Below are 24,828 nucleotides of genomic sequence, written 5' to 3' on the forward strand. Positions count from 1 at the left end.
CCCAACCTGTCAATTGGTGCCTCAACGCCAAGTACAGGCAGCTAGAGGGGGATGCACTCTTGCTTTCGGCTCATCCTCAGCCGCACTCCTCTGTGATCGCTGCAGCATTACTCTATTCTAAGCCTGTCGTCCTCGGCGCTGCTAGGCAAGGAGGAGAAGATCTTGGAGGTGTACGGGAAAAAGCTGTACTCCACGCCTCCCTGCACCTGCGTCAAGCCAACGCTGATGCCATGCTGGCAGCTGCTAACCAAAGGCTCTGGCGGGAAATCGTAGACTTCCTCCCGGAACTCACCCTTCAAAGCGGGACTAGGAGAAGCCAGGCTGGTAGCATCCGACAACATGGAGTCCTCAGTGGCCCATATCGATACCTTTGGCGGGGCCATCTGCGTCGCCACCGACATGAGAAGGATGGCCTGGCTCTGGGTCACGAAGTTCAACCCGGACGTCCAGGAACGCATATTGGACCTTCCATTCGAGTGTAGTGACCTCTTTCACTCCTCCGCGGATGAAGAACTAGATAAAAAGAACAGCAGCTCACAGACCGCTAAGTCTTTATTCTTACGAAGGCCACGTCCAAGGCTTACACCCAGTCCAATCCACACTCCGACAAGGGGCGGGTGCCGGGAGGGTTCCGAGGCTTCCAAGAACGGAGGTCCAGACAACCTGACCGGTCCCAGAGTCCGCATCGGAGGAAACAACAAAAAGGGGGGTGGGGGCAAGGGGTGTTTCCAATCCCCCTCCTCCTCAGTAGCCTCAGATGGGAAAAAGTCATGACACGCCCCTTCAGGTCCACGTGTCTCCGGTGGGGGGCAGGCTTGCCTCGCACGTGCAATTTTGGTGCCAATATTTTTCTATCTGTAATCTCCAAGGGGTACCGACTACTGGTCCCTCCCTCCTCCCTCGTGCCCTCCTCTCTCAAAGATTGGGACAGCAACTCTGTTGGCGGAAGTCCAGTCGCTTGACGAGAGCCAGGCAGTGGAAGAAGTCCCAGCCTCCCAGAGAGGATTTGGGCTTCTATTCCATGATTTTCGCCATACAGAAGACCAAGCTGGCCTGAGAATTGTGTTCGACCTTTCCACCCTCAACCTCTCCCTACCTCTACAAAAATTCAAGATAGTTACGCCAGCTCTCATTGCGGAGACACTGAACAGGGGAGACTGGATGTGCTCCCTGGATCTGAAGGACGCTTATATACACGTCCCGATTTGGCAGCCTCATTGGTCCTTTCTGCGCTTCAGGATCATGGGCTGCCATTTCCAGTACAAGCTTCTACTCTTCTGCCTCAACACAGCCCCCATGGTATTCACCAGATTGATGAATGCGGTGGCGGCTCTCCTCAGGGCCCAGGGCCACCGCATTTACCCATAGCTCGTCGACTGGCTCGTCACGACATCCTCTCAAGAGACGGTTCTTCACACCTCCTCCGCGCTTATGAATCTCAAGAAGTCTCAACTGCAACCCACGCAGAAGTTGACCTTCCTGGGCCTCTTCTGGGACACCAACTCCAAGAGGGCGTTTCCTTCAGAGGACAAGATCACGGCCATCAAGAGAGCTACTACTCTCTGGTACCAACACCTACTGGGCTTTATGGCGGCGGTCCTTCTGGCCGCCCCCCACGCGAGGCTCAGGATGAGGAGGCTGCAGCTGCACTTCGCAGCTTCTTGGAATCAGGAGAGGGGCTCACAATCGGAACCTGTGGACATTCCCACGTCTCTCCACCCGGACCTCCTCTGGTGGTCCGTGGACTTCAACCTACGATGGGGCAAGCTCTTTCGGCAACCTCTCTCTCAGATCACTGTCATGACGGACTCTTCCCTCGAGGGCTGGGGAGCCACTCTGGACAAAAACAGCATCCATGGAGTCTGGAGCCGGCAGGAACAGGAGTCCCAAGCCGGGGCCCTGGCTCCCTGGGCGATGCCTTCCAGCTACAGTGAAACTACATGAGGGCGTACGCCTTTGCACCCACCCCCCTGGTCCACAGGGTGATCTGCAGGATAAAGCAATCGTATCACCTCAGCATCATTTTGATAGCTCCCTTGTGGCCGGCGAGACCATGGTTCTCTGAGTTGCTCAGCCTTATGTCTTTAGTACTTTTATACTATGGTGCGCATTTGATGAATAAAATATGAATACGTAATCTCCTACTGACCGAGTCTAACCCTTTCCTGTTCCCATATGCAAGAATTTATTTGAAATAACTTTTTTCTGGTTTCCTGAGTATACATGTTCCTCAGGTCCATGATGAAAGGGACACCCATCCTTTGGTTTCAAGCCAGTGGCGTCCGCTGACATCAAGTGGTTAATCCTAAAGACAGCTCTGCTAGCGGGCCTCACCTCAGCGCGCATGGTCAGCGAGATCCAGGCCCTCATGGCCTCAGAGCCCTACACCACTTTTCACAAGGGCAAGGTCCGGACGCACCCTGGTTTACTAGCCAAGGTCTCATCCGCCTTCCACCTTAACGAGGAGATTGTTCTACCTACTTTCTTCTCCGATCCCAGGGATGAACCTCAGAGAGTTGCATCGCCTTGATGTTAGATGCGCTCTGAAGTATTACTTGGACAGGACCAAGGATTTTCGCAAGTGTGATGCCCTTTGTCATTTTCAGAGGTGCAAGGCCAGGTTATCAGGCTTCCAAGGCCTCCATCTCAAGGTGGATGGTCATGGCCATCAAGGAGGCCTATGAGGGGCAGCACAAGCCAGTTCCGGCTAATTTGCATGCTCATAATATCAGGGCCAAAAGCACGGCTATTGCGTTATGCCATATTCCGTGGCAGGTCATCAGTAGGGCGGCCCCCTGGGCCACCCCCTCGGCTTTTTGCAAGCACTACTGTCTGGACGTCGCCTTCAAGCCAGACGTGGCTTTCGGTCAGGCGGTTTTGAGCAACATGTTTGCTTGAGGAGGGTCTCCTCTCCACCCTAGGGCTACACTCAGTTGTAATCGCCCATACAGTATGGAGGAAAGGGGACGGAACGTAAGAGTAAATAAAAGTTACTCACCATAGTGACTAACGTACTCTTAGTCCATGGTCCCCTTTCCTCCATACGTCCAACCATCCTCACCCCTAATAATACTGGTGTCATTAGGCAATGTTACATATTGTTGACGCGTCAATGGGGACTGAGGAGTGGCGCCGGTGGGCGGAGACAGGCCAGCCCATGCTCCCAGAGCCGTGCCCCTGCGCACCTCTAAATTAAAGGGGAAGAAGGTTTTTCTGGTGAAAAAGGTTCTGTCTCCCATCCCTCGCGAGGGACGCCCATACAGTATGGAGGAAAGGGGACTATGGACTAAGAGTATGTTAGTCACTACGGTGAGTAACTATTAATTACTTGCAGTGCAAATGAACATGGTGCCACTGCTAAGATCATAAGAGGCGTACCGTCTAGGCGTTGACATGGATGGAAGCTCTGTAGTTCCTGCTTAGAGTCTACATGAGCTGAGTTAGAGAAGAGAGCATTGAGCCGATGGCACATTCAGGAGAAGATCACACAAGGGCTAATGGAGCACAGGGTGAAAAGAGTAAGCGTGCAAGTGAGAGGAGGCACAAGCTGAGGTAATTCAAACATGGGAGAAGAGAGCATTGGGCCCCTAGGTCATAGTCTTCCCTTTCCAATTTCTCTTGCACCCTCTCCCCTCGAGCACCCTCTTCTGCCATGTCTTCTTCTTACTGCCTCATGTACCCTGGCTTGATGTGCTGGAAAAAATACATTTGTGCTGTAGAATTTACTTTTTATACTACTAAAGGTCCTATTCCATGCCTCAATATCCCAGGCGTTCTGCATACTGAGTCTTACATAATGGATAAAAGGTTATTGTTTCCATTTTATGTTGAAGTTTGATTTGTGGCATGCTACGTGCTTAATGCCACTTGTGACACAGAAGTAGCTCCTGCTAAGTGTATGATGCCTTTACCCAGGAGCTGCACTTAGCACCTGCTTAGCCAAATATTTATTTTTTATCCTCTCTTTCTATTAATACCTAGACCCACATAAAAAGCACGCAAGACAGTCCATTTTCCCTTATGGCACAACAGTCTTTGAGCAAGCTTCGATCACCTCACAAGATTCAGACCAATGCTCATAGCTCACCAATTTCCCACACCACTTCACACTCCCACCATCATCTCTAGGTTACCACATCGAGCCCACATCATATAGTGTGCCTTGCAGAAAGCACTATCAATGGCGCCTCTTTTGCCATGTACCAAATTATGCATATCTAGCAATGTCTTCCCTGCAAGTTATTTCTTTTGCATTACTGCGACCCTCAATGCATAAGAGTTTGCAGGTATCATTGTAACACATTCATGCCTCTACTCTGTTTTGCATTAACTGTTTGCCACTCTTCTGTATTGCCATCTCGTGTCTGTCTGTGCCAGGAACCAAGTAAGTGCTGTTGTGAGCGGTATACAGACCAATAAACATAAAAGTTGAAGAAATCAAACCATTACAAAACATTCTGATCTTTCCAGGTTGGGCTTACAGATTTTTTTAACCTTCCCAAAAATGCATGTTTGTTGCATTCCTAAATTGACAGGTCGGTTCTGAGTGGGGCCTCTTGGCTGGCAAGGCAACTTGCATCCTTGAGCTTAGAAAATTAAGAAAAAAATCACTGAACTCTGCAAATTATCTCCATTTTTATATTTCCTATGAGTCTGAAGAAAGGTTGTCTGTATGTCTAAGGAATGTCGCAGCCAGTACAATGAGTCGCTTGTATATATACACGTATGAGATACCATTGTTATGACATCTAAATTTCCCATGCTTCTTATTTTTTCTAGCTTCGTCCTCCTCAGCCTGCTGTATACCTTTTTGTTTTTGACGTCTCTCATAATGCAGTAGAAGCTGGATATTTGAACATTGTCTGTCAGTCACTGCTGGAAAATCTAGAAAAGTAAGAGTACAGTATATACAATTACACAAATGAGCGATACAGTTGATTACTATAATAATATACAGTGCGTATCAACAACATTTGTAATATCCGCTGGCATCTTATGTACACTTTGACGTGATATTTTGCTCTGCATCCTGGTAAATTGACTACCCTACATTTTTTCCCCCATTAGCAATAGATCTAAATGCAACTAAGTGAACCCCTTCATTGGCCATACAGTTTGCTGCTAGTCATAAACCACACTGCCAATAAGCAACATTTCAGGCATACCCAACATGTTACTTTACTGTTCTGCAAAGTAGGCACACATTGACATCCCCAAGATGTCTGTGGATGCATTGTGATGTAAAGTGATGTGTTTAAGCTTCCATAAACTTGTTTATAACATGCTATAATTTTATAATGTGGCAAATCATCACCGTAGTCGTCTGGATGTCTAGGCTTGTCCGAGAGTTAGGGTGTTGTGCCCTTGCCAGGGTTATCCAGCCCTTAATTTATGGAATGAAAGAAGCAGGGTAAATATAAATGTATGAAGACAGGGGATATGTGCCACAGACAAAAGGAGAGGGAAATTAAGCAGTGAGATGATGACATAGGGACATGCCAGTCCTGTTGGATGAACCATTGAAGTTATGATTTATGACGCCACTTCTTCCATCTCCAACTTATTTTGACTTCTGAACTACAGATGCCCCCAAAATCACTGTCCATCTGCAATCGCTACCGATCTCGCCAATTTAGGAATTGTACATAGCTCACTACAATCAGGAACAGTTGCTTTTTAGCTCATACACTGTCTAATCTCTCCTCTCTTAAAGAAACCCAGCCTTGATCCTAACAACCTTATCTATGTTCGACCAATAATAGCTGGCCTTCTGTGGATGCCAAAATCCTGTAAATGAAAGTTACCACTAAACCCAAACTCCACATTGAAAAAAGAAACATCCTAGACCAGTATCAGATAGGCTCTCATCCCCTCCATTAAACTGAATTGGCACTCCTGAATGTTTGGGGTGATATCAATATTGCTCATGACTGGTCCCTTGGTATGCCCATCTTCCTTCCTCTGCCACCATTGACATTGGGAATCTCAGCATCCTTCAATATAATCTTCAATCTGAGGCAGGTGTCTTTGACCATGCCCTTAAATGGTTCTCCTATTTCTTGTCTCGATGCCTTCAAAGCATCTGGGTTGGTGACCTAACCTCACATCCAAGAGCAGTAACTTGTGGGGTTTGACAGAGTATACCCATATCTCCACTATTATTCTGCATTTATTTGAAGACTCTTATAGGCCTGCTTAGATCTCCAAATCTCCTCTTTTACTCATATGCGGAAGTTACACATGTCTACGTGTGAGTCACTGGGGAGAGCAACCAATTCAAAATTGTTGAAATGTCTAAACGTTGTCCGTTTAGACAATATGCCTTCTCTGATGATGATTATTCAGACCCCCCTTTCTTCCACTAAAGCTGGTGGCCCCACAGCCAAAACCGGAAGTCCCAAACCAACACCGGCTGTTCAAGATCCAGATATGGTTAATCCACAGATGCTACTGTCTCTGTAAGTATTGTCTTCGCTCCAAACTTTGATAGCTCAACTAGACAAAAGACTGCTGCTGACACAGGAACAAACATTACCAGAGATCTCCCACCCTCCGAAAATACCAGGCCCATCCGAAATACACCACGGCGAGTGTCCCTCTGCGTATAAGAGAGCAACACCGACTCCAAGATCTCCAGACAGGCTGTCAGAATGGAAAAAGCTACGCTAACCATATAGATCCCATAGTTCTCCACGTAGGTCAGCCTGTGTGGAGAATGTGATTTCCTAACAACCAAGAAGATCATCCCCGGCAGGATCTATGGCAAAATCTAAAGGCTCTCCAGTGCGGCCACAAGAGACTCCACAAGGTTCGCCAGTTAGACCTTCGGGTTCCCCATTTAAGGAGCAGGAAGATGGTGAGCTGCATACGACAGACACAGATGGGGACGTGGCAGATACAGATTCCACTTCCCCACCCCATGACGATTGGGACAACGGAGATATTGGCATAAATCTGATACCAGATGAGCCTCCAAAGTAGTCACCTCCTGATGAGGTGGGAGCTTTTCATACAGTGTCAAAGGCATGTAAAGAGTTTGGATTGACACCGATTTCATGCAGAAGAGGCGTAAATCACTCACGTCAATACCAATCTTGGACCATGTCTGGAAGGAGGGCCTCAGCCTCCTGAAAAAGCCATTCTCCAAACCGGTATTGAAAGGTAGGTTTTAAAAAAAAAATTCAGGGCTCCGGACATCGCCCCCAAATGTTTAACATCTCATGCTACTCCCGAATCAGTGGTGTTGGCAGCATTAGGGCAAAAGTCACACACCCAGGGCTCCAAATGCTCTGTTCCACTGGAAAATGAAAGCAGAAAGGTGGATGCTTTCGGAAAGAAAATCCTAGCGATCGGACCGTTAGAGAAGCAAATTCATTAGCGGTCATGGCTCACAATGATCGCGAGATGCGGAACAGGATAGCACCAACATTAGAACACTTGCCGGACAACAAGCGCAAGGAGGCAATTACGATACTACATGAGGGCGAAGAAGCGTCCAACCGCACAATTAATATAGAGGTGGATATAGCAGAGACTGGGTTTTAGCAGATTGGAAATGGAGCAGTGTTGCGCAGACTAGCATGACTAAAGTGTACAGATTTTCGGACAGATGTGCAGGCAATAGTGCTTGATATGCCATTTGACGGGGACCAGTTCTTCGGTCCATAAATTGATGAGGCACTACAGGCCATTAAAACCGATACAGACAGAGCTAGATCACTCATGATTCTGCAATATAAATACATTTTACGGCCCTTTCAGGGAGCTTCAGGACGTTCTACAAGCACAGCCAGGGGAGGCAAGTCCTATCAGAGGGTTGTACTATTCACAGGGATACAGGAAAATGTACCTGTATAAGTAAAAAGACTACAAAAACACTGCAGAGGAGAAGGCCAGGAACAACCTCCCAAAAGGGAGACAAGAAAAATAGGCCTGACTCGCCGGACCTCTGACCCCCACAAAATGGCAAACACAGGTGGGAGGCAACCGCCAATATCCTGTAACACAGTGGAGAAAATGATCCAAAGACAAGTGGATGTTAGACATAATTAAAAAATGACATGTTCTAGAATTCAACATATATCGCCACAAGTGCCCCCAGGCACCCGACCACAACCAAATTTACGTGTCCTAGTGGACCAAGTAAACAAGATTCTGGTCAAAGAGGCCATCGAAAAAGTTTCTGAAGAACCAACTAGGAAAGGGGGTTTATTCCCGCTTCTATGTAGTAAAGAAGCCAGACAAGATGTAGAGGCCTCTATTAGACCTGCAGGGCCTGAGCAAGTCCATCAAGAAACAAAAATTCAAAATCACATTAGCAGATGTCATCAAGGCAGTGCAACAAGGTGTCTTCTTGTCGTCGCTAGACTTAAAGAACGCATACTTCCACGTGCCAATCCACCTCAGATTCACGGCAGGACTCAACAATTATCAATTGAAGTTCCTGCCATTTGGACTTCGGTCAGTACCAAGAACCTTCACAAAGTGTCTTGCTCCAGTGGCAGCATACTTGAGGAGGAGGGTGGGGTTCCTGGTGTACCAATACCTTGGCGATTGATTAAAAAGGGTGGCCACAAAGAAGGCGCAATTCAACACGCTATGGGCACCCTCAAGTTGCTCGGATTTGCCATAAATTACGACAAATCATGAATAAAGCGCTGCAGCAGTTTTGTCTTCTTGGGAGCGCAATTTGATACCAGCAGGAGCTGAATTCGCCCGTCACAGGAAAGGACAGACTCAATCCCCCATCTCCTTGCAGCATTCCAGCCAGGAAATCGCCTATCAGTGTGGACATGTATGCAGCTTCTGGGGACAATGTCATTATGCATTTCCGCAAATTCCTCATTGCAGGCTTCGTATGAGACAGTCGCAGGATTTTCTGTCAGACCAATGATCTCAAACAAGCAGAAGATGGAACGACAGGGTAATGATCAAAGTACACCTTGCTCGCCAGCTTCAATGGTGGGCCAACCCCCAGCACATAAAGGGGATGCCCATCCAGGACATCCAGTTTTAAAAAACAGTAGTAACAGACGTATCCCTAACTGGTCCATCAAGGGGCAATGGAATGCAGAGGAATCAAATTTGCACTAAATGTCCTAGAACTGAGGGTTGTATGCCAAGCTATTTGGTTATTCCAAACCAGTACTCAAAGGGAGGTTGGTGAGAGGGTTACCAGACAACACCACCACCATGTACTATATACGAAAACAAGGTGGTACCCATTTCAGGATTTTGTCTCAGGAGGCACAAACATTGTGGCATTGGGCAAACAACAATCTGATTACATTACTGGCCTTCCATCTGCCAGGCAAGCAAAACGGAACAGCAGATCAGCTCAGCAGAGCAACAAATCAATGCCACAAATGGCACCTATCAAGCAAACGGCTAAACAAGGTATTCAAACAGTGGGGCTTGCCCCCAATTGACCTTTCTGCAACCCGGTAGAACAAGAAGTGTCCAGAATTTGCCAGCAGGTACCTGCAGAAAGGTTCTCTGGGAGATGCCTTCACACTGTCTTGGGAGTGGATGTTCGCTTATGTGTTTCCCCCTATCCCAGTGATGCGCAAAGTTCTTCAAATGATTTCAGTGTATCGGTGCAAGATCATTCTCATAGCCCCACTGAGGCCTGCCTGGTATTCAGGCCTTCTTCATTTAGCTCAAGACCGGCCCATGTCTCTGGGGAAGGCACCAGACTTTCTCTCACAACACAACAGAATAGTCCTTCACCACGACCAGGGTCATTGAACCTCAATGCATGACTCCTGATTTCATTTCATAGAATTCGGCCACATACCAATACCACAGGATTGTAGTAAATGCAGCTAGAGCAACGTCTACTAACAAATCCTATGACTACATGTCTACCCGCTTCTGTACGTAGTGTGCCCAGGAGCAGCGGGACCCTCTTAACGACATACCACACCATTTATTGCAATGCGTATTAAAGCTGGCACGCTCATCCATCAAGGTGCATCTGGCTGCAATCTCCAGATATAACAGAAGTGAAGGCCGACCCCCACTCTATAGTATGAGAATCGTTAAAGACGTTATGATGGGGCTGTGTCACACGTACCCACCAAAGAGGAAACTTCCAATACAGTGGAGTCCAAATCTGGTCCTAACCGCACTTATGAGGGCAATGTTTGAGCCCATGGCCACAGCTCACATTCTGTATGTATGGTGGAAGGTGGCCTTTCTACTGACAGTGACTTGGTGCCTGAATTAACCTGAAAGGGAGGGCAAGGAGTGAATTGACCGGGTGAAGCCCTTACTCTAGATACTCTGTAACACGAAAAATGGGACAAAAACACTATTTGTCCAATTTCCGAAAAACAGTAGGAAATAAACTGTTTTCGGAAAAACCACTGTGGTTGTGGGCAACAATGGTTGTAGAAGAAAAAGGCTGTGGAGAAAGACAGAAAGGATACAATGATTTTCTAACTTTCCCTTCCTCCTATCTACACCTCAACCTGGGAAGCGCTGGTGTAACGGCTATCAAACAGGGGATAGGATAAGAAGGTAAACAACTTACTTCTATCAATGGTAAAACATCCAGCCTTGTTCATGTAGTGCCCATCCACCACTCTCTTCCATTATGTGTACGTATTGAAAGAGACACATAGCCAAACAGCAAAAAATCAGTGCATCAATGCTCTTGAGTACAACCATCCACTAGGGTATTTGTAACTTTAATGGCCTAGGGATTGCCTGTAAACCTAGTGCACTGAGATTAAAAAGAAACAAAATACAAACAACCCAAGTTTGTATGACAAAACAACATGAAGACAATACACACCACTTTTTACAAATGTTAGTATTTGAACGTAGGGTGGGGTGAGGTAAAGATTGCTCACATAGAGTAGGTCAGATTAATGCCTCTACAGTGTAGCAGTCACCGTCTACCGGTTTCAGTGGCGTGATCCTTACTATGGCCACTTTCATCAGGACAGTCTTCTGGTTCCCTAGATCATGGTAGTTCAAGTCTGTACCTACCCTGTATCGGAACCTGAAAGAGAGCAGGGTTATACTTTACCACCTTCTTAATGTGCCATGGTGCTGTAACAGTCGGGTGAACCTGTGTGCAAAAAAGGAGAATCCACCACAGTCCCCTCTAGGCTAGTAGCTGCCAAAACATGGCTTAGAATTAGCAATTCTGTTATTGCCATTCATGTTTAACACAATGGGTGATATCAGTACCTCATTTACCAAAATCACAGATCAAGAGAACAATGTGTCCACTTTGATTGGGCATAAGCTTGTTCATATATATAGTCTATTTAAAGTCAGATTTGAACAATTACGCATATTCAAGTGCCTATTCATATGCCTTAAACAAAGGTAAAACATGGTCAGAGAAACTTTAGCACAAGAACAGCCAACTATAACGCCAGGTTATGGCCCACTGACCTTAGCAAGCAGGCTTGTTTTCTTGATTTGGTTCAGTCGTGGTCATATGAATTATCAGGATAGTTCCACACATCAGAGGATGCTGTTTCCCTGTTAGTGGTGGGAGGGAAAGAGAGCACCGTACTTAAGGCTATTGGTCCCTGTGTTGCATGAAAGGTCATGTCAACAATGGCGATCTAAGCCTCGGGTATCGTATAAATGTTAGAGTATGTCTTGGCTGCTGGGTGTACTACGGCAGCAAACACAAGCCACAAAAGGTAACTGCGTCAGACAACAGCATCATATGCCTGTTGCAAGACACATTGGTCGCGGTAGAAATTGATGTTTTTTCAGTTTGAAATGGTCGACCAGAGGGGAATTTTCCCATTGCGTTCTTATACATGACAGGTGTTCTTGTATGCGTTTGTTGATGGGTCTTGTAGTCATACCAATGTACCTCTTGTGGCATGGGCAGTTGATCATATATATTACATTAGAGGTATTGCAGTTTCTCAGTGACTGTTGTCTCCAAGGTGTTGTCAATCCAAGGTCCAGTGTTTACGTTCTTTTAGTTAGTGAGCAAACATTGCATTGGCCACACGCAGTGTGTCCAGACGCTGGTGTCGAGTTCCATAGCGTAGTTTGAGGTACTGAAGTCCATGTATGGGAGATTCTAAGAGTTAACTTTTAAGATGCGAGTGTGCATTCTTCCAGGTTAGGATTAGGAGGGCTGGCTGGCTGGGTCCCAGTAAGCAGCCCCGAGGTTGGGCATGTGGGTGTGTGCTGTAGGTGGATTAGGATACAGTCCTAGTGCTGGAGATTCAATGTGTGCCCAGCTAGACCAAATATTTTTTGTAGGTTGTCACTGTATACAAATGGCAGAGGTGTTGAGGTACGTCGGGGGTGTCAGTGTGGGCAGCTATGCGAGCTGCTAGACCGGATGTGCATAACCTTAGCTGCATTCTAGAGTACATGGATTGGAAGCTGTGCCTGCGGCATGTGTCCTCAGATGTGGTGCAAGTTATACATAGCTTAGTCTCGGACAGATGTTTGTTTGGTGTTGTTTTCTTAGGTCTCTCAAGATGATAGATTGGTTGTTTGAGTGCATCTTTGGTGGTGTTAGCTTACTACCTTTGTGGAGGACCTGGCTGGTGCCCTTCTCTGAGCGCAATCGGAAATAAATTAAAATAAATATTTCTTGCCTCCTATGGCCGAGACCAATTGTTACTGTCTTCGATGGAAAAAGCTGTATAAATGTTATATGTGGTCACTTCAAAGACGTGACCCACACCCTGGTAGTTCAACACCATGGTGGGACATCCTGTTGAATTCAATCACCAAGAGCTATTGTTTATAGTGGTCTTTGATGTAAGTAAGCAACCTTTTGATGGAGACTGCATCATCTGTTTCCATGTGTTTGTGCATTTTACCATACACCTTTGATCAGCAAGACACCATGGGCCTAATTCACAGAAGGGTTTTATAATGGTGCCATCCCATTGGAGAACGATCTGTGAATCAGGCCCCATGTCTTTGGGGATATATATTTGCATGTCATTGAAACTTGTGTCCAGTTGAGAAGTAAATTGGCTGTTACATCTTCACCAGCTTTTACCACACTCCATTGGCACATCCTGCTGTATTGAATTAGCTAGTGATATTGTTTATCGTTTCCTGTGGTCGCTTGATATTGTGAGGCAACCTTTGGATGGAACCAGGATGGTCTGTTCCCTTATGTCTGTGAATTATGACCATCTTAATTCGACCAGCAAGCAACAGCCTGTGTCAAGATGTCTCCGGTATGGGCGAGCAAACATTGACATGTCAATGAAGCTTGTATACTGTTGTCAATTAATTTTTATGGTGAGAAGAGAGCTGTTGTCCCATTTTATAAGACTTGTATCACACCTCAATGGGACATCCTGCTTAATTAAATTATCAAGTGTTATTGTGGTTTCCTGACGTAGGTATGAAAAAATAAGCCAAGATGATCTGTTTGTTAATTTTGGCATATTTTGAATGCCTCCCAATGCATACCTTTAGAAACCTTTTGTGGGCAGGCAGATTGTGTAATGGCTCCAAAGGCTATATAATTTCAAATAGAGTGACTAGCATAATGTAGCTAAATACATGATCACATCAAGCTAAGATGGTGCATGATGGAGCCTAGTGTCATCTATGAAGAGTGGTCTTACAGCCAGGCTTGAAATATTGGACCATTTTCAACTTCAGTGCTGCTCTTTGAAAAAAATCAGCATTTTTCGATAATAGAAAAATATAGTAAAAGGTATCTGGTTCAGACAAAGGATCTTCGTCTTAGTTGAAACAGTGTAAAGCACACTGACTTGTGTGAGAGAACGCAGCGGAGCATCAGATGTTAGATAAATCAGATGTGTGTACTCTCATTTATAGTACATTAAATCATGGTATTCTCGGTGCAATGGTTAAAATTGCTATGTGCAACATTCTAAACCATCTTTTGCATTTTAAAGTGCCTTGTTGTCTCGGTACAGCTAACGTGTATATAATAGACGTGAAATGTTTAAAGGATGCTCTGATCGATGACAGTTAATGGCACATCACACATTGTTCTTAGTACACACCATGATTTGTAGCCTCCAAAACCTTGCTTATTTAGATTCAATGAATGCCATTACATTACATCTAATTTCCTTAAATAGTCCCTATGTACTTTTCAATGTGTTGTGTTTCGGTGTGTAAACATTCTCTGCCCTCCAGGATGCCTACTAGGAATGCCTGTACTGTTTAGAAATTCCATTGCAGGTACTGATTTTTATGTTTTGTTCATACTGCCTCGTACAATCCTCCATCCCCACCCGGCCACGCACTACCTGAACTAGAGATTAACATGGCCACTCTTGGCTGGTGTAAGGGTATGAGGATAGGTGGACATTTTAATGTGATATGACATGATGAGGGAGCAGTCCTAAAACTTTTAAAAAATGTGTATTATTTAAAATGATTTAGTTCGCACGCAAACTTTACACGCAAAATCTTTGATAAAGCCACAACAAGGTTGATGTGGGTTAGAGATGACTACGGAGAGGAAAAGCATCTTGTCAAATGTGTCAGTACCACAATATTATGAAGACATTTCTACGCCAAGTGTGAAATGAAGCTCAGAGTATATATACCCTTTGAAATTGGAACATATAATCACACATACATATTGTGTTTATTTGACCGTTTTGTCAGTGGCACAGTAATGAAAATGGTGTAGTATACTGCCAGAGTGTGATGTTGTTTTTGATACCTTTGGAGTACAGTGTTTTTGTACGGCATAGCCGCTTCTAGTTCTAGTTTGAAATAATAGGAATTGCCTCTTGGCCCCAGGAAAACACCCATTTTCCACACGATTAGCTTTGTCATTAAGTAGTTACTTTAGTGTTTTCATCTGTCCTGCATTGTAAGATAAGCGACCAGTTGACGAATACCAAGTCGGCGCAGGAATGAAATTAAATACTTTACCAGCCATGTGTCCAGCAATCGTATTTAAAAATGTATCATTTAAAAATAATAATAAAAAAATATATATATGTATGTGTGTGTGTATGTATGTATATGTATGTATATATATATATATATATATATAGGCTTGGGGAATCTGCTTAGATCACATGCTGTGCATAGGCCGACATCTAGTGGAAGCTGCGGAGTACAGTTTGTTTTTCGAAACTCGAAAATGGGCGTCAACACAGGGCGTGCCAGTAATACTATCCCTAGTGTGACGTCCACTGTACCCAAGATCCCTCACGCGTCTAGGATCCTCAGATTGTTTTTTTCCGCCATACTGGTCGGAAGCATCTTGCGGAGTCCCCTGGCCTTAGCCATACTTTTGCTAAAATTTTAAATTATTAATCTATTGACATCCTTCCCCACCCCAACGTCAAACTTCGACACTCGACGCCGGCTGGAGAAGAAATCGACCGTCGGCTGCTGCACAACGGATTTGGGCCTCGGAAGGCCGCTGGCCTCGGCCCGGGCCTGGTAGGCCGCTGGCCTCGGCCCTGCAAGTAGGGAGAGTGGGGGGTTGTACATACTCTACACTCTTGGTATATAGCTTATACACCTTATACATTTCCTACACTTAACAGCCCTCTGCCTCAAGGTGCGTATGGAGGGTACCCCTTTTCAATTCTGCCCCAAGTGCAACCGCAAATACCCTTGGGTCGACAGGCACGCTACGTGCAATCTCTGCTTGCCGAGGGACCACCCCGAAGCGAACTGCAGAGCGTGTAGTAGGTTTAAACCTAAGACACTTAAGGACCGTTCGACGAAGCGTTGGGCCCACCACGCCAGGCAGGCGGCCATGGCAGCGGAGGGCGCCTTCAGCGATGGCAGCGACGCCGTACTTTCGGACGGCGTGGGCATTACGGCGTCGAAAGACAGCCGAGCGCAGGTCCCCGACCTCGGAAGGTCGTCCGGCAGGGCAGCTATGGGGAAGACCCCCGGCGACGCAAGCGCTTCACATACTGCACACACTAAACACACTAAGTCCAACCGAGACTCGACGACGTCGAGTTCTCGGAAAGAGGCACAGACAGAACGGTCCGATTCGGTGTCCTCTGGGCGCTCTCGATCAAGATCGCCGCATGACTCCAGGCAATCATCCACTCTTGCCAAGAGTGCCTCGCTCCCTAGGCTAACAGAAGTTCGATCGTCGGAAGACAAAGACGACTTCCACCCCCAGGCCGCGCTCCAGGAGGCGGAGCCTGCAATTAAAGCCAGCGAGGCCCCACGCTCGAAGGACAGGGACACCTCTCCCGATCCTCGACGCCAGGCGTCGAAAAACTCCAGAGCCACTAAGGGGCAGGGAAAACATTTTTCTACGCACGGGGAGGGGGGAAAACAGCAGAAGAAACTGCCTGTACATTCTTCCACACCTGTGAAACACTCCACCCCCCCCTAAACAGACAGACAAGCCCAGGTCTGCTGATAGGTCCACAACCAGCAAAGCTACTCAAGAAAAATCCCATAGACTTGCTGAGAGAGTCATTCCCAGTTCCAAAAATGGTCCAGTGAAGACATAGATAGGGTCATGTCAAGAATGTCTTCTTTGGCTGATTTTTATGATAAAAATCCAGAACATTTCCTCTCGTATGATCCACAAGGGGCCACACCCTCAGGCTCTACTGACCCTATCCCCCCGAGTAAGAAGGCCCGGTTTGAAACCCTGATGAGGTCTGAACCCTTCGAGGTACAACCTTACGCAACACCATACTCACGGTATCAAGCAGAGGCTTCCTTTTGTGGAGACCAAGAATTTGGTATGATAGAAAAGCAAACCGGGACGGGCTACTATGGGGATGAGGAGGAACAGGAAGAAGAAGAGGATAACCCGGAAACATACAGAGTAGATTCCCCGGTAGAGAACGAAGCCCCGGTTACCGACTCCCCGGTCGATAATCAGCCCCTCCTAAATGAGGTTCTCGCTCGCGCAGCAGAACATTTCCACATTGACACCCACGGTGTACAGGAGGAAAGGGACTTCGCAGAAGAGTTAGTGGGAGAAAGGAGGCCGGTTGCCCAGACCATCCCTATCCTTAAGTCCATTCAGCGGAGAATAGATCCGTCCCTGGTGAACCCAAACCTCACCAGAACAGTCAATCCCAGGGTTGAAAAACTTTTCAGGGCAGCTCAGTCTGACCCTCTCTATATAAGAGGGCATCTGAAGCCAGACTCCCTAGTTGTTACCAACACTCGTAAGAGGGCTGGAACACCCTTGTCTTCGTCAGAAGCTCCTCCCGACAAGGAGAGCAAAAAACTATACGGTTTCGGCAGGAAGGTAGCCTCAACGTCCGCCTATCAAGCAAGGATTGCTAACTCCACCACCCTGTTGGCCAGCTACAACTGCCATCAGTGGGAAGAAGTCGCGGCTCTCATAGCCTCTGCTCCTGAACCGTTAAAGGGCCAATTAGCACGGATTTCCGCAGAGGGTAGAGCTGTGTCTGGTTGCATTTTGAAAGCAACCTTCGACACCGCGGATAACGCAGGCAGATTGATAGCAGAAGGTAAGCGAAAACAAACAATGCCCAGGATTTGCATCCAGGTTCCCCCAACCAGACTCCCAGGGGAACGCCCTGTGGATGAACTGGTCAGGGATGTTTGCGTACGCTTTTCCACCAACTCCTCATCAGGAAAGTGGTGAACAAGATGAACAGGGAATCGATGACGCTCGTCCTAGTTGCTCCCATGTGGGCAAGACAACTGTGGTTCCCACACCTACGCAGGATGGCGGTGTGCGAGCCCATCAAACTTCCAGCCTGGTACAACCTACTGTCCCAGCACCAAGGTCAAACAGTGCACCAGCAACCCAACTCAATGAACCTGGCAGCATGGCTCCTGAGGTCATAGAGTTTGGACACCTCAAATTACCACAGAGGTGTATGGACATCCTAAAGGAATCTAGGAAGCCAAACGCAAGGCACTGTTACTTTGACAAGTGGAAGAGGTTCGTTATCTGGTGCCAGAGTGGACAAATCAACCCAGTTGATTGCACTCCTTCCACTATTATTACATACATGCTCCACCTGCTAGATGCTGGATTGGTTTTTAACTCACTGAAAGTACACCTGGCAGCTCTATCGGCTTACACCACTTCCCATAGCAAGGTGTCGTGGTGGAAAGTACCAGTAGTTAAAGCCTTCATGGAAGGAGTAAAGAGACTTCACCCTCCTATTTCAAACCCACCGCCAGGGTGGGACCTTAATGTGGTGCTAGCCAAGCTCATGGGCCCCCCTTTCGAACCCATGCATAAAAGCAGTCTCAAACACCTGACTTATAAAACGGCCTTCTTAGTAGCTATTACTTCTATAAGAAGGGTCAGTGAAATTCAGGCTCTGTCAGTGCAGGATCCCTTCTTTACTATCCATAAAGACAAACTGGTTTTACGCACACACCCTAGGTTCTCACCTAAATTTATATCAAAATTCCATGTAAACCAGTCCATCAAGCTTCCGGCTTTCTTCCAGAACCCGCAAAGCTCGGCTGAGGTGAAACTACACACAGTAGATGTGCATAGGGCAGTCCTCTACTATGTAAATAAAACAAGACCGCTAAGGAAAACAGATCAACTGTTTGTCTCCGTAGCTACAGGCAGAGAGGGGGATCGCGTCTGTAAAGGTGCCAACTCGAAGTGGATTATTAACTGTATCCAGCTGTGTTACTCACTCTCTGAAAAGACTCTGCCTTTTACGCCAAGGGCCCATTCTACTAGAGGCATTGGGGCCACTCTGGCTTTCATTGCAAATGTTCCCCTCGACACCATTTGCAAAGCGGCTACTTGGAGCTCTATTCACACTTTTACTCAGCATTACTGCATTGACACCCATTCCAAGACAGATACACAAGTGGGACAAGCGGTTCTAAGACACTTATTTGCTCATGACCCTTCTTACATCCCACCTCCTTCTTCTGGTACTGCTCGCTAATCTATGCACAGCATGTGATCTAAGCAGATTCCACAAGCCTCAGAAGGGATACATTACTCACCGTAATCGTATTTCTGCTGCTTGTATCTGCTTAGATTCACATGCGACCCACCCTTCCTCCCCTCCGAGAGAAGGCGCATGATTGCTTGTAGTCTTACCTTTCTGTCTATCTGCTTGGATTATCTGTACTCACGCTACTCCTCATGCCACCTCATGTCAGAAAAAATACAATCTGAGGATCCTAGACGCGTGAGGGATCTTGGGTACAGTGGACGTCACACTAGGGATAGTATTACTGGCACGCCCTGTGTCGACGCCCATTTTCGAGTTTCGAAAAACAAACTGTAATACTCTGCAGCTTCCACTAGATGTCGGCCTATGCACAGCATGTGAATCTAAGCAGATACAAGGATCAGAAATACAATTACGGTGAGTAATGTATCATATATATATATATACACATTTATTTTACAGGGCATGCAGTAGCAGCCCTGTAGCTACGGTTAGGTTGCTCAACCCATAGGAAGAGCACTTTTTGGGTGGCTTTTAACTTGGCCCCCCCTGAATGAATCCTCACAAAACTTTGCGAGTATATGGCCACGTCAGATTGATCCTGCGAACTTTGGTGAGGTTTCATCAAGGGGGTGCAAAATTATAAATGTTTTTTCCCATAGACGCAATGAAAAAAAAAGTTTGCTCATGCAGGATTTTCACCAAATTTGCAGCAGGAGCGGCGGCTTGGCCCCAAAACGTGATTTAGTAAATTTGTTGTAAATCCGTCCAGCAGTTTTTTTGATTTTTTTTTTTTTTTTTTAAACGACCAAAAAGTAGATAAAAATTAGTGATATCCGGGTTCGGGCTGCAGACTCACTTCCCTGTTTGGTCAACGGACGGGCATCCGATTGGTCTAGATGGCAACGTGATGTCCGCAGACATCGAACGCACCCGCTGATTGGTCAATACAAAACGTGAGGTGCGTCAGATTTTTGGAAATGCCCGCCATGTTGGATTTGTGAACATCGCCCGCTGTTCGCAAACATCACAGTGTAAACATATAATAAAAAATACAACATTGCACTTGTCAAACTAATGAAACAATCTCTTTGGAGGTGAGGGGTGATGAGGATGGGATGGTATATGGCCTTAAAAAGCCAAAAAACTGGAATTTTTCTTCCTCAATGTCTGGGGCAGTCCTGTGATGTTCGCGAACATATTAGATGTTCGGGGGCATCTATGCTTATTTGCGCATTAAAAGATTGGTGATCAGCAGATTTTTGGATGGCTTATAACTTTGCCGCTGCTAAATCAAACCGCATGAAATTTGGTAGTTCATTCTAGACCTGATTCCGAATGGATCTGAAAAGTGTGGTACTGTTTTGTGAAGAGGGAGCACAATTAGAGGGGGGTCCCAAAATAATATAAAGGCTTATAAATGTGGTGCCATTTGACGTATGTGCACAACGGTTTGTAAAAAGATTTTAGATTTAGATATAAATGTTTTTGTAAAGTTTGATGGGATTTTGCCAGGAGGGGGCTAAATTAGTGGGGGGGGTGTCTCAACATTTTAGATGGCTTACAACTTTGTTGCTGTTTAACCAATGTGGACAAAGGTTTTCAGAAAGATTAGAGACCCAACCTTGAATGTTTGTGCATTGAATGGATTTTGTCAAGTGGGAGCTAAGTTATGACTATTGTATGTACGTACATTTTGACACTTTTGATAAAATAAAACATGGGCGGATTTCCAGCAAACTCGTGTAAGGGGCATTGGAAAGGACCTGAAAGCATGGTTTTGCAAATGTGTCCACGTTTTATTTTTTGACATGTGTCCTAATGTAGGTACAAAATTGTGATATACCTTTGGTGATTGAGGTGTAGCCTGAGGCCATGAGCAGATTGTTCGGGTCATGGCCATTACCCAGACAATTTGGCTACTGCCCATGACCACGAGTGACGACCAATGGGGATAACGTGGTCATGTCCACCAGGCACCGGCTATGTGGTAAAGTTTTCCCAAATTGGGATAGGTTTGAAAGGGAAAAGAAAATGTGCTTGTGCTAATTTGCTCATAGGGTTCTCTCTTCGCCTTCTGCAGGCCACCGTGGAAAGGGAAGAGGGGCTCTGCATGGAGCCCCGCCTCCCCTTTCCATGGTAGCCTTCTTGGAAGTGGATTTTCCTTCCTACAGTGGGATGCTAAAAAATCTTTTTTTTCTTGTACCCTGGCTTACTGCTTTGGCAACCTGGGGTCCTAAGGACCTTCATCCCTCATTGCAGAGGCTGGAATGGGGGATAACGGTCCGGAGCCCTCATTATCCGCCGTTGCTTCGCTTGGACCGATAACTTGGGCTGGCGTGCAGTTATCTCCCGTTCCAGTAACGAACGGAGGATGAACGCCACATTATTTCCATTAGCATAACAGTCTATGTACTTTACTGGAAAATGTAAAGTAGATGTAGTCTATAAGATTTTTTTTTGTAGTTCTATTTTTTAACTGTGAAAGGTGGTTCCTAAAGGAACCTTTTTTGTTGTATTTTTTATTCTTTTTTTATTTTGCAGGAGAAGTTAAACGTAAGGTGAGGAGGGAAATGAGGGGAGAGGCACCAAGCACTAATATGGAGGGGCAGGTGGACAGGGCAAGATGGTGCGCGTGTGTGACATCTAAGGTAGGGGGGAGTGTTTCCCATGCTCCTTGATTACAGCTTCAAAAGCACTTTGAAATTGCTCCCCCCTGCAGAGTGATGTGTTGCATTATATACAGAGGGCTATTGTCTTCGAAAGATATGAATCAACATCCTCTTTTATTGCTTGCAAGGTAGCTGGTGAGATTTTGTGCCCACAGAGGATGATGAGGTGGAGGAAGACAGCCTAATACTTGCTAAGAAAGGAACAGCCTTTCTGAGAGCATTTCAGTGGTTGGATTTCGTGTGGCAGCGCATGGAGTACAGTCCAGGTAGTCTGCGACTTAGTACAACGTTGCACTCGGTGCATTTCATTTGGTAGCTTTAGCCTTTGGTACATTCCCAACAGTGGTAAAGAACTGCCACACCCACAATTCTCTCTTGGTGCTAGAGGTAGGCACTTCCTCTACCTCATCTTCTTGGTCCTCTTCTTTGTCTTTGGAAGTACTGCACTTTTTTTGTCGTCGGTCCTCCAGCTAGTGGTGATGGCAGCTTCTGGGAAAGAGGGATGGCAATAGCTGGTGCCATTTGATAAATAGCAGTTTTGCTACTATTCTTCCAAGTATGTGCTCTGTACTGGACTATTAATGGATAATGAGTAAGAATAGGTGTAGGAGCTGTACAAGGGGTACATTTTGAGCTTGAAAGTTCCTAGTTCAGTAGAGAACGCAGTTCCAAGCTGTCTGCGAAGCACAGACCGATCGCGAATCACTGATGTGTTCGCGGACAAGTCATGCTGCACGTGAGATGTCACATGACACTTTGTCAGAAGGTCCGCAATGACGTCAAAGGTTCTCAAACGTGGATGGACACAAAAACAGTGGAAAGAGTTGCAAAAAGTGTATAGAAGTGTTAATGATGATGCTAGAAGGTGGGAAATGGCAGAGTTTTAAGTTGAAACTTTGTAAATTGGGCAACAAGTTTGCTATACTGGGGTAGGTATGATATTAGTAAGTTGTAGGAAATTAGCATACACTGGTAAAACCCATAAAATTCACTGGTAAAAACATTGTTAAAGGGACGTTAGGGTTAAGTTGCACTAATATAAACCTATGAAATTCAATGATAAAGCTTTGATAAAGGCATTGGTTACAAATAAAACCCGAAAAACCTCATAGGTTCGCCAGTTATGGTAAGCTATGCAACCATAACTCGCGCCACCACTGTGCACTGCTAAGACTAACACCAGGGACATCAAAGATGACATCACATGTCTGTACCACTTGTTTTTGTTCATTGACATAGCTAGGCCAGGTGGTTTTGTTCACTGACAGTCAGAATATAAAAATGTAAAAGGTGCCAAATATCTAGACGTTAACCTTGTCAGTTGTTAAAGTACTTTCCATAGGGTTTGGTCTCAGCTCATGGTACACATACATGGGGCAATAAGCAGGCCTCAAACACACAATTTATATGTATACATGAAGATAAACTTTAATATTATTAACATTTTCTAGTGATGCTATTTCTTTCTTCCTTACTTCAGTTGCCCTGTATTTGCCTCTGATTTGTATGCATTATGGGTCTTCATATGTATAGGTTGTACTAGCACAAGTGTGTAGTAAGCCTTGAATTGTTTTCTAGTTATTATATGTTTAATATTACTCCAAACTCTGGTAATGTAGCATTCATTATTTTACTATCCAAATTTACAAGATTATAAATATTGTGCTTCTATGGTGCATGCTGCAGCCATTGCCTATGTTTATGTATGATTATATATATTGCTGAGGCTTGTGGATCACATGCTGTGCATAGGCCGACATCTAGTGGAAACTCCAGAGTATTACAGTTTTTGTTTTCGAAATTCGAAAAGGGACGTCAACAGGGCGTGCCAGTAATACTATCCCTAGTGTGACGTCCACTGTACCCATGGTCCTTCACGCATCGAGGTCCCACAGATTGTTTTTTTCCGCCATCATAGATGGGCGCTATTTCGCAGAGTTCCCTTTCGGCTCATCACCATTTATTATTACCAATTACCGATAGTTTTTCTTACTATCCTTTATATTAACCAACTATCGAGACCAACCAACAGCAGTCAAGAAATTAAACAACCGTTGAAGACTCCTGTCGACTGATCCGTTCCGGCATTGGCAGGCCGTGGGGGGGGAGGACATTTTAGAATGTATATACCCCTTTTCCTACACTACTCTCTCCTAGCTGCCGTGTCTTTCTGTTATGGATAGGACCCCTTTTAAATTGTGCCCTAAGTGCAATAAAAAGTTCCTGTGGGTCGACAAACACCTTGTGTGTAACCTTTGTCTCCCTCGGGACCACGTCAAGGGTACGTGTAGACTCTTCAAACCAAAGACATTGAAGGACCACTTAACTAAACGCTGGGCCCAACATGCCAGGCAGCTCGAGGCCATGGAAGTGGAGGAGACCTTCAGCGACGGCAGCAACGCTGTGGTATCCGACGGCAAAGGTGACTGGGTTACTCCGGTTTCCCAAGCGCAGGCCCCTGACCCCAACAGACAGGCCGGCGGGCTTGTTACGGGGACTACACCCTGCAGCGGAAGTGCTCTCACTACCCCCTCCACCAAACACACAACCCATGGCCGAGACTCGACACACGACGTCTTGGGAGAGGTCAGTTGAATCACTGTCCTCTGGGCGCTCAAGATTGAGATCGCCACATGACAGGCCCCGACTGTCGAAAGACAGAACAGACTTTGTGGATATAAACATTCCCGAAGGTCGTGAGTCAGCTGACGAGACTTCGGATCTGACCGTAGCTGAGATTCGACGTTCTGCGTCGATGTCGGTAAAAAAAAACATACAGGTGGGACTCGCCTGTTTAGTTAAACACATCCCAGAAGGCCTGGTTAAATCAAGGGAGTGAGTCTAAGAAGAGTTCTTCTAAGACCCCTAGAGAAAAATCACAGAAGGATAGGTCCCCTCACAAGAGTAAGGAACCTCAGGCACATGATTCCCTGTCTTCAGCTTTAAAGAAAAAGGCTATGCCTTCTACTGTAGTTCCTCCTGCTCCAGATGATTTAGGTCTCACACCTCAACCAATGGTCATTCCAAGTTCTGCCCAATGGTCAGCTGAAGATATAGATAGGGTCATGAGAAGAATGTCCTTCATGGCAAATTTCTATGAAAAAGACCCTAGCTACTTCACAAGTGTTCACTCCACCCCCTATCCCTTTCCCCCACAACAGCGGCCTATGGGTCTCAGAACCCTGTTCAACCCCCTGCTAAGAAGTCTCGCCCCAGTGAGCTAGAACAGTATCCCACTGTCATCGACCTATATAACCCGGACACTGATCATGAAGACCTCTATGTCCAAGAAGCCGCAGAACCTT

The 24,828-nt window shown here is 46.0% G+C and overlaps 1 protein-coding gene across 2 annotated transcripts in view; it reads left to right on the forward strand.

Annotated features, from left to right (window-relative positions):
* The window catches only part of SEC24B (SEC24 homolog B, COPII coat complex component), a 2,214,138-nt gene that overhangs the window by 872,349 nt on the left and 1,316,961 nt on the right, over positions 1–24,828 (forward strand). For both annotated transcript variants that reach the window (XM_069630875.1, XM_069630876.1), the window contains exon 11: positions 4,780–4,892. In XM_069630875.1, coding sequence (XP_069486976.1) covers positions 4,780–4,892 — 113 coding nt within the window. The remainder of the gene's footprint in view (positions 1–4,779; positions 4,893–24,828) is intronic.

The sequence above is a fragment of the Ambystoma mexicanum genome, chromosome 6q, assembly GCF_040938575.1.
Source record: "Ambystoma mexicanum isolate Mex_15411 chromosome 6q, UKY_AmexF1_1, whole genome shotgun sequence".
Taxonomy (NCBI): Eukaryota; Metazoa; Chordata; class Amphibia; order Caudata; family Ambystomatidae; genus Ambystoma; species Ambystoma mexicanum.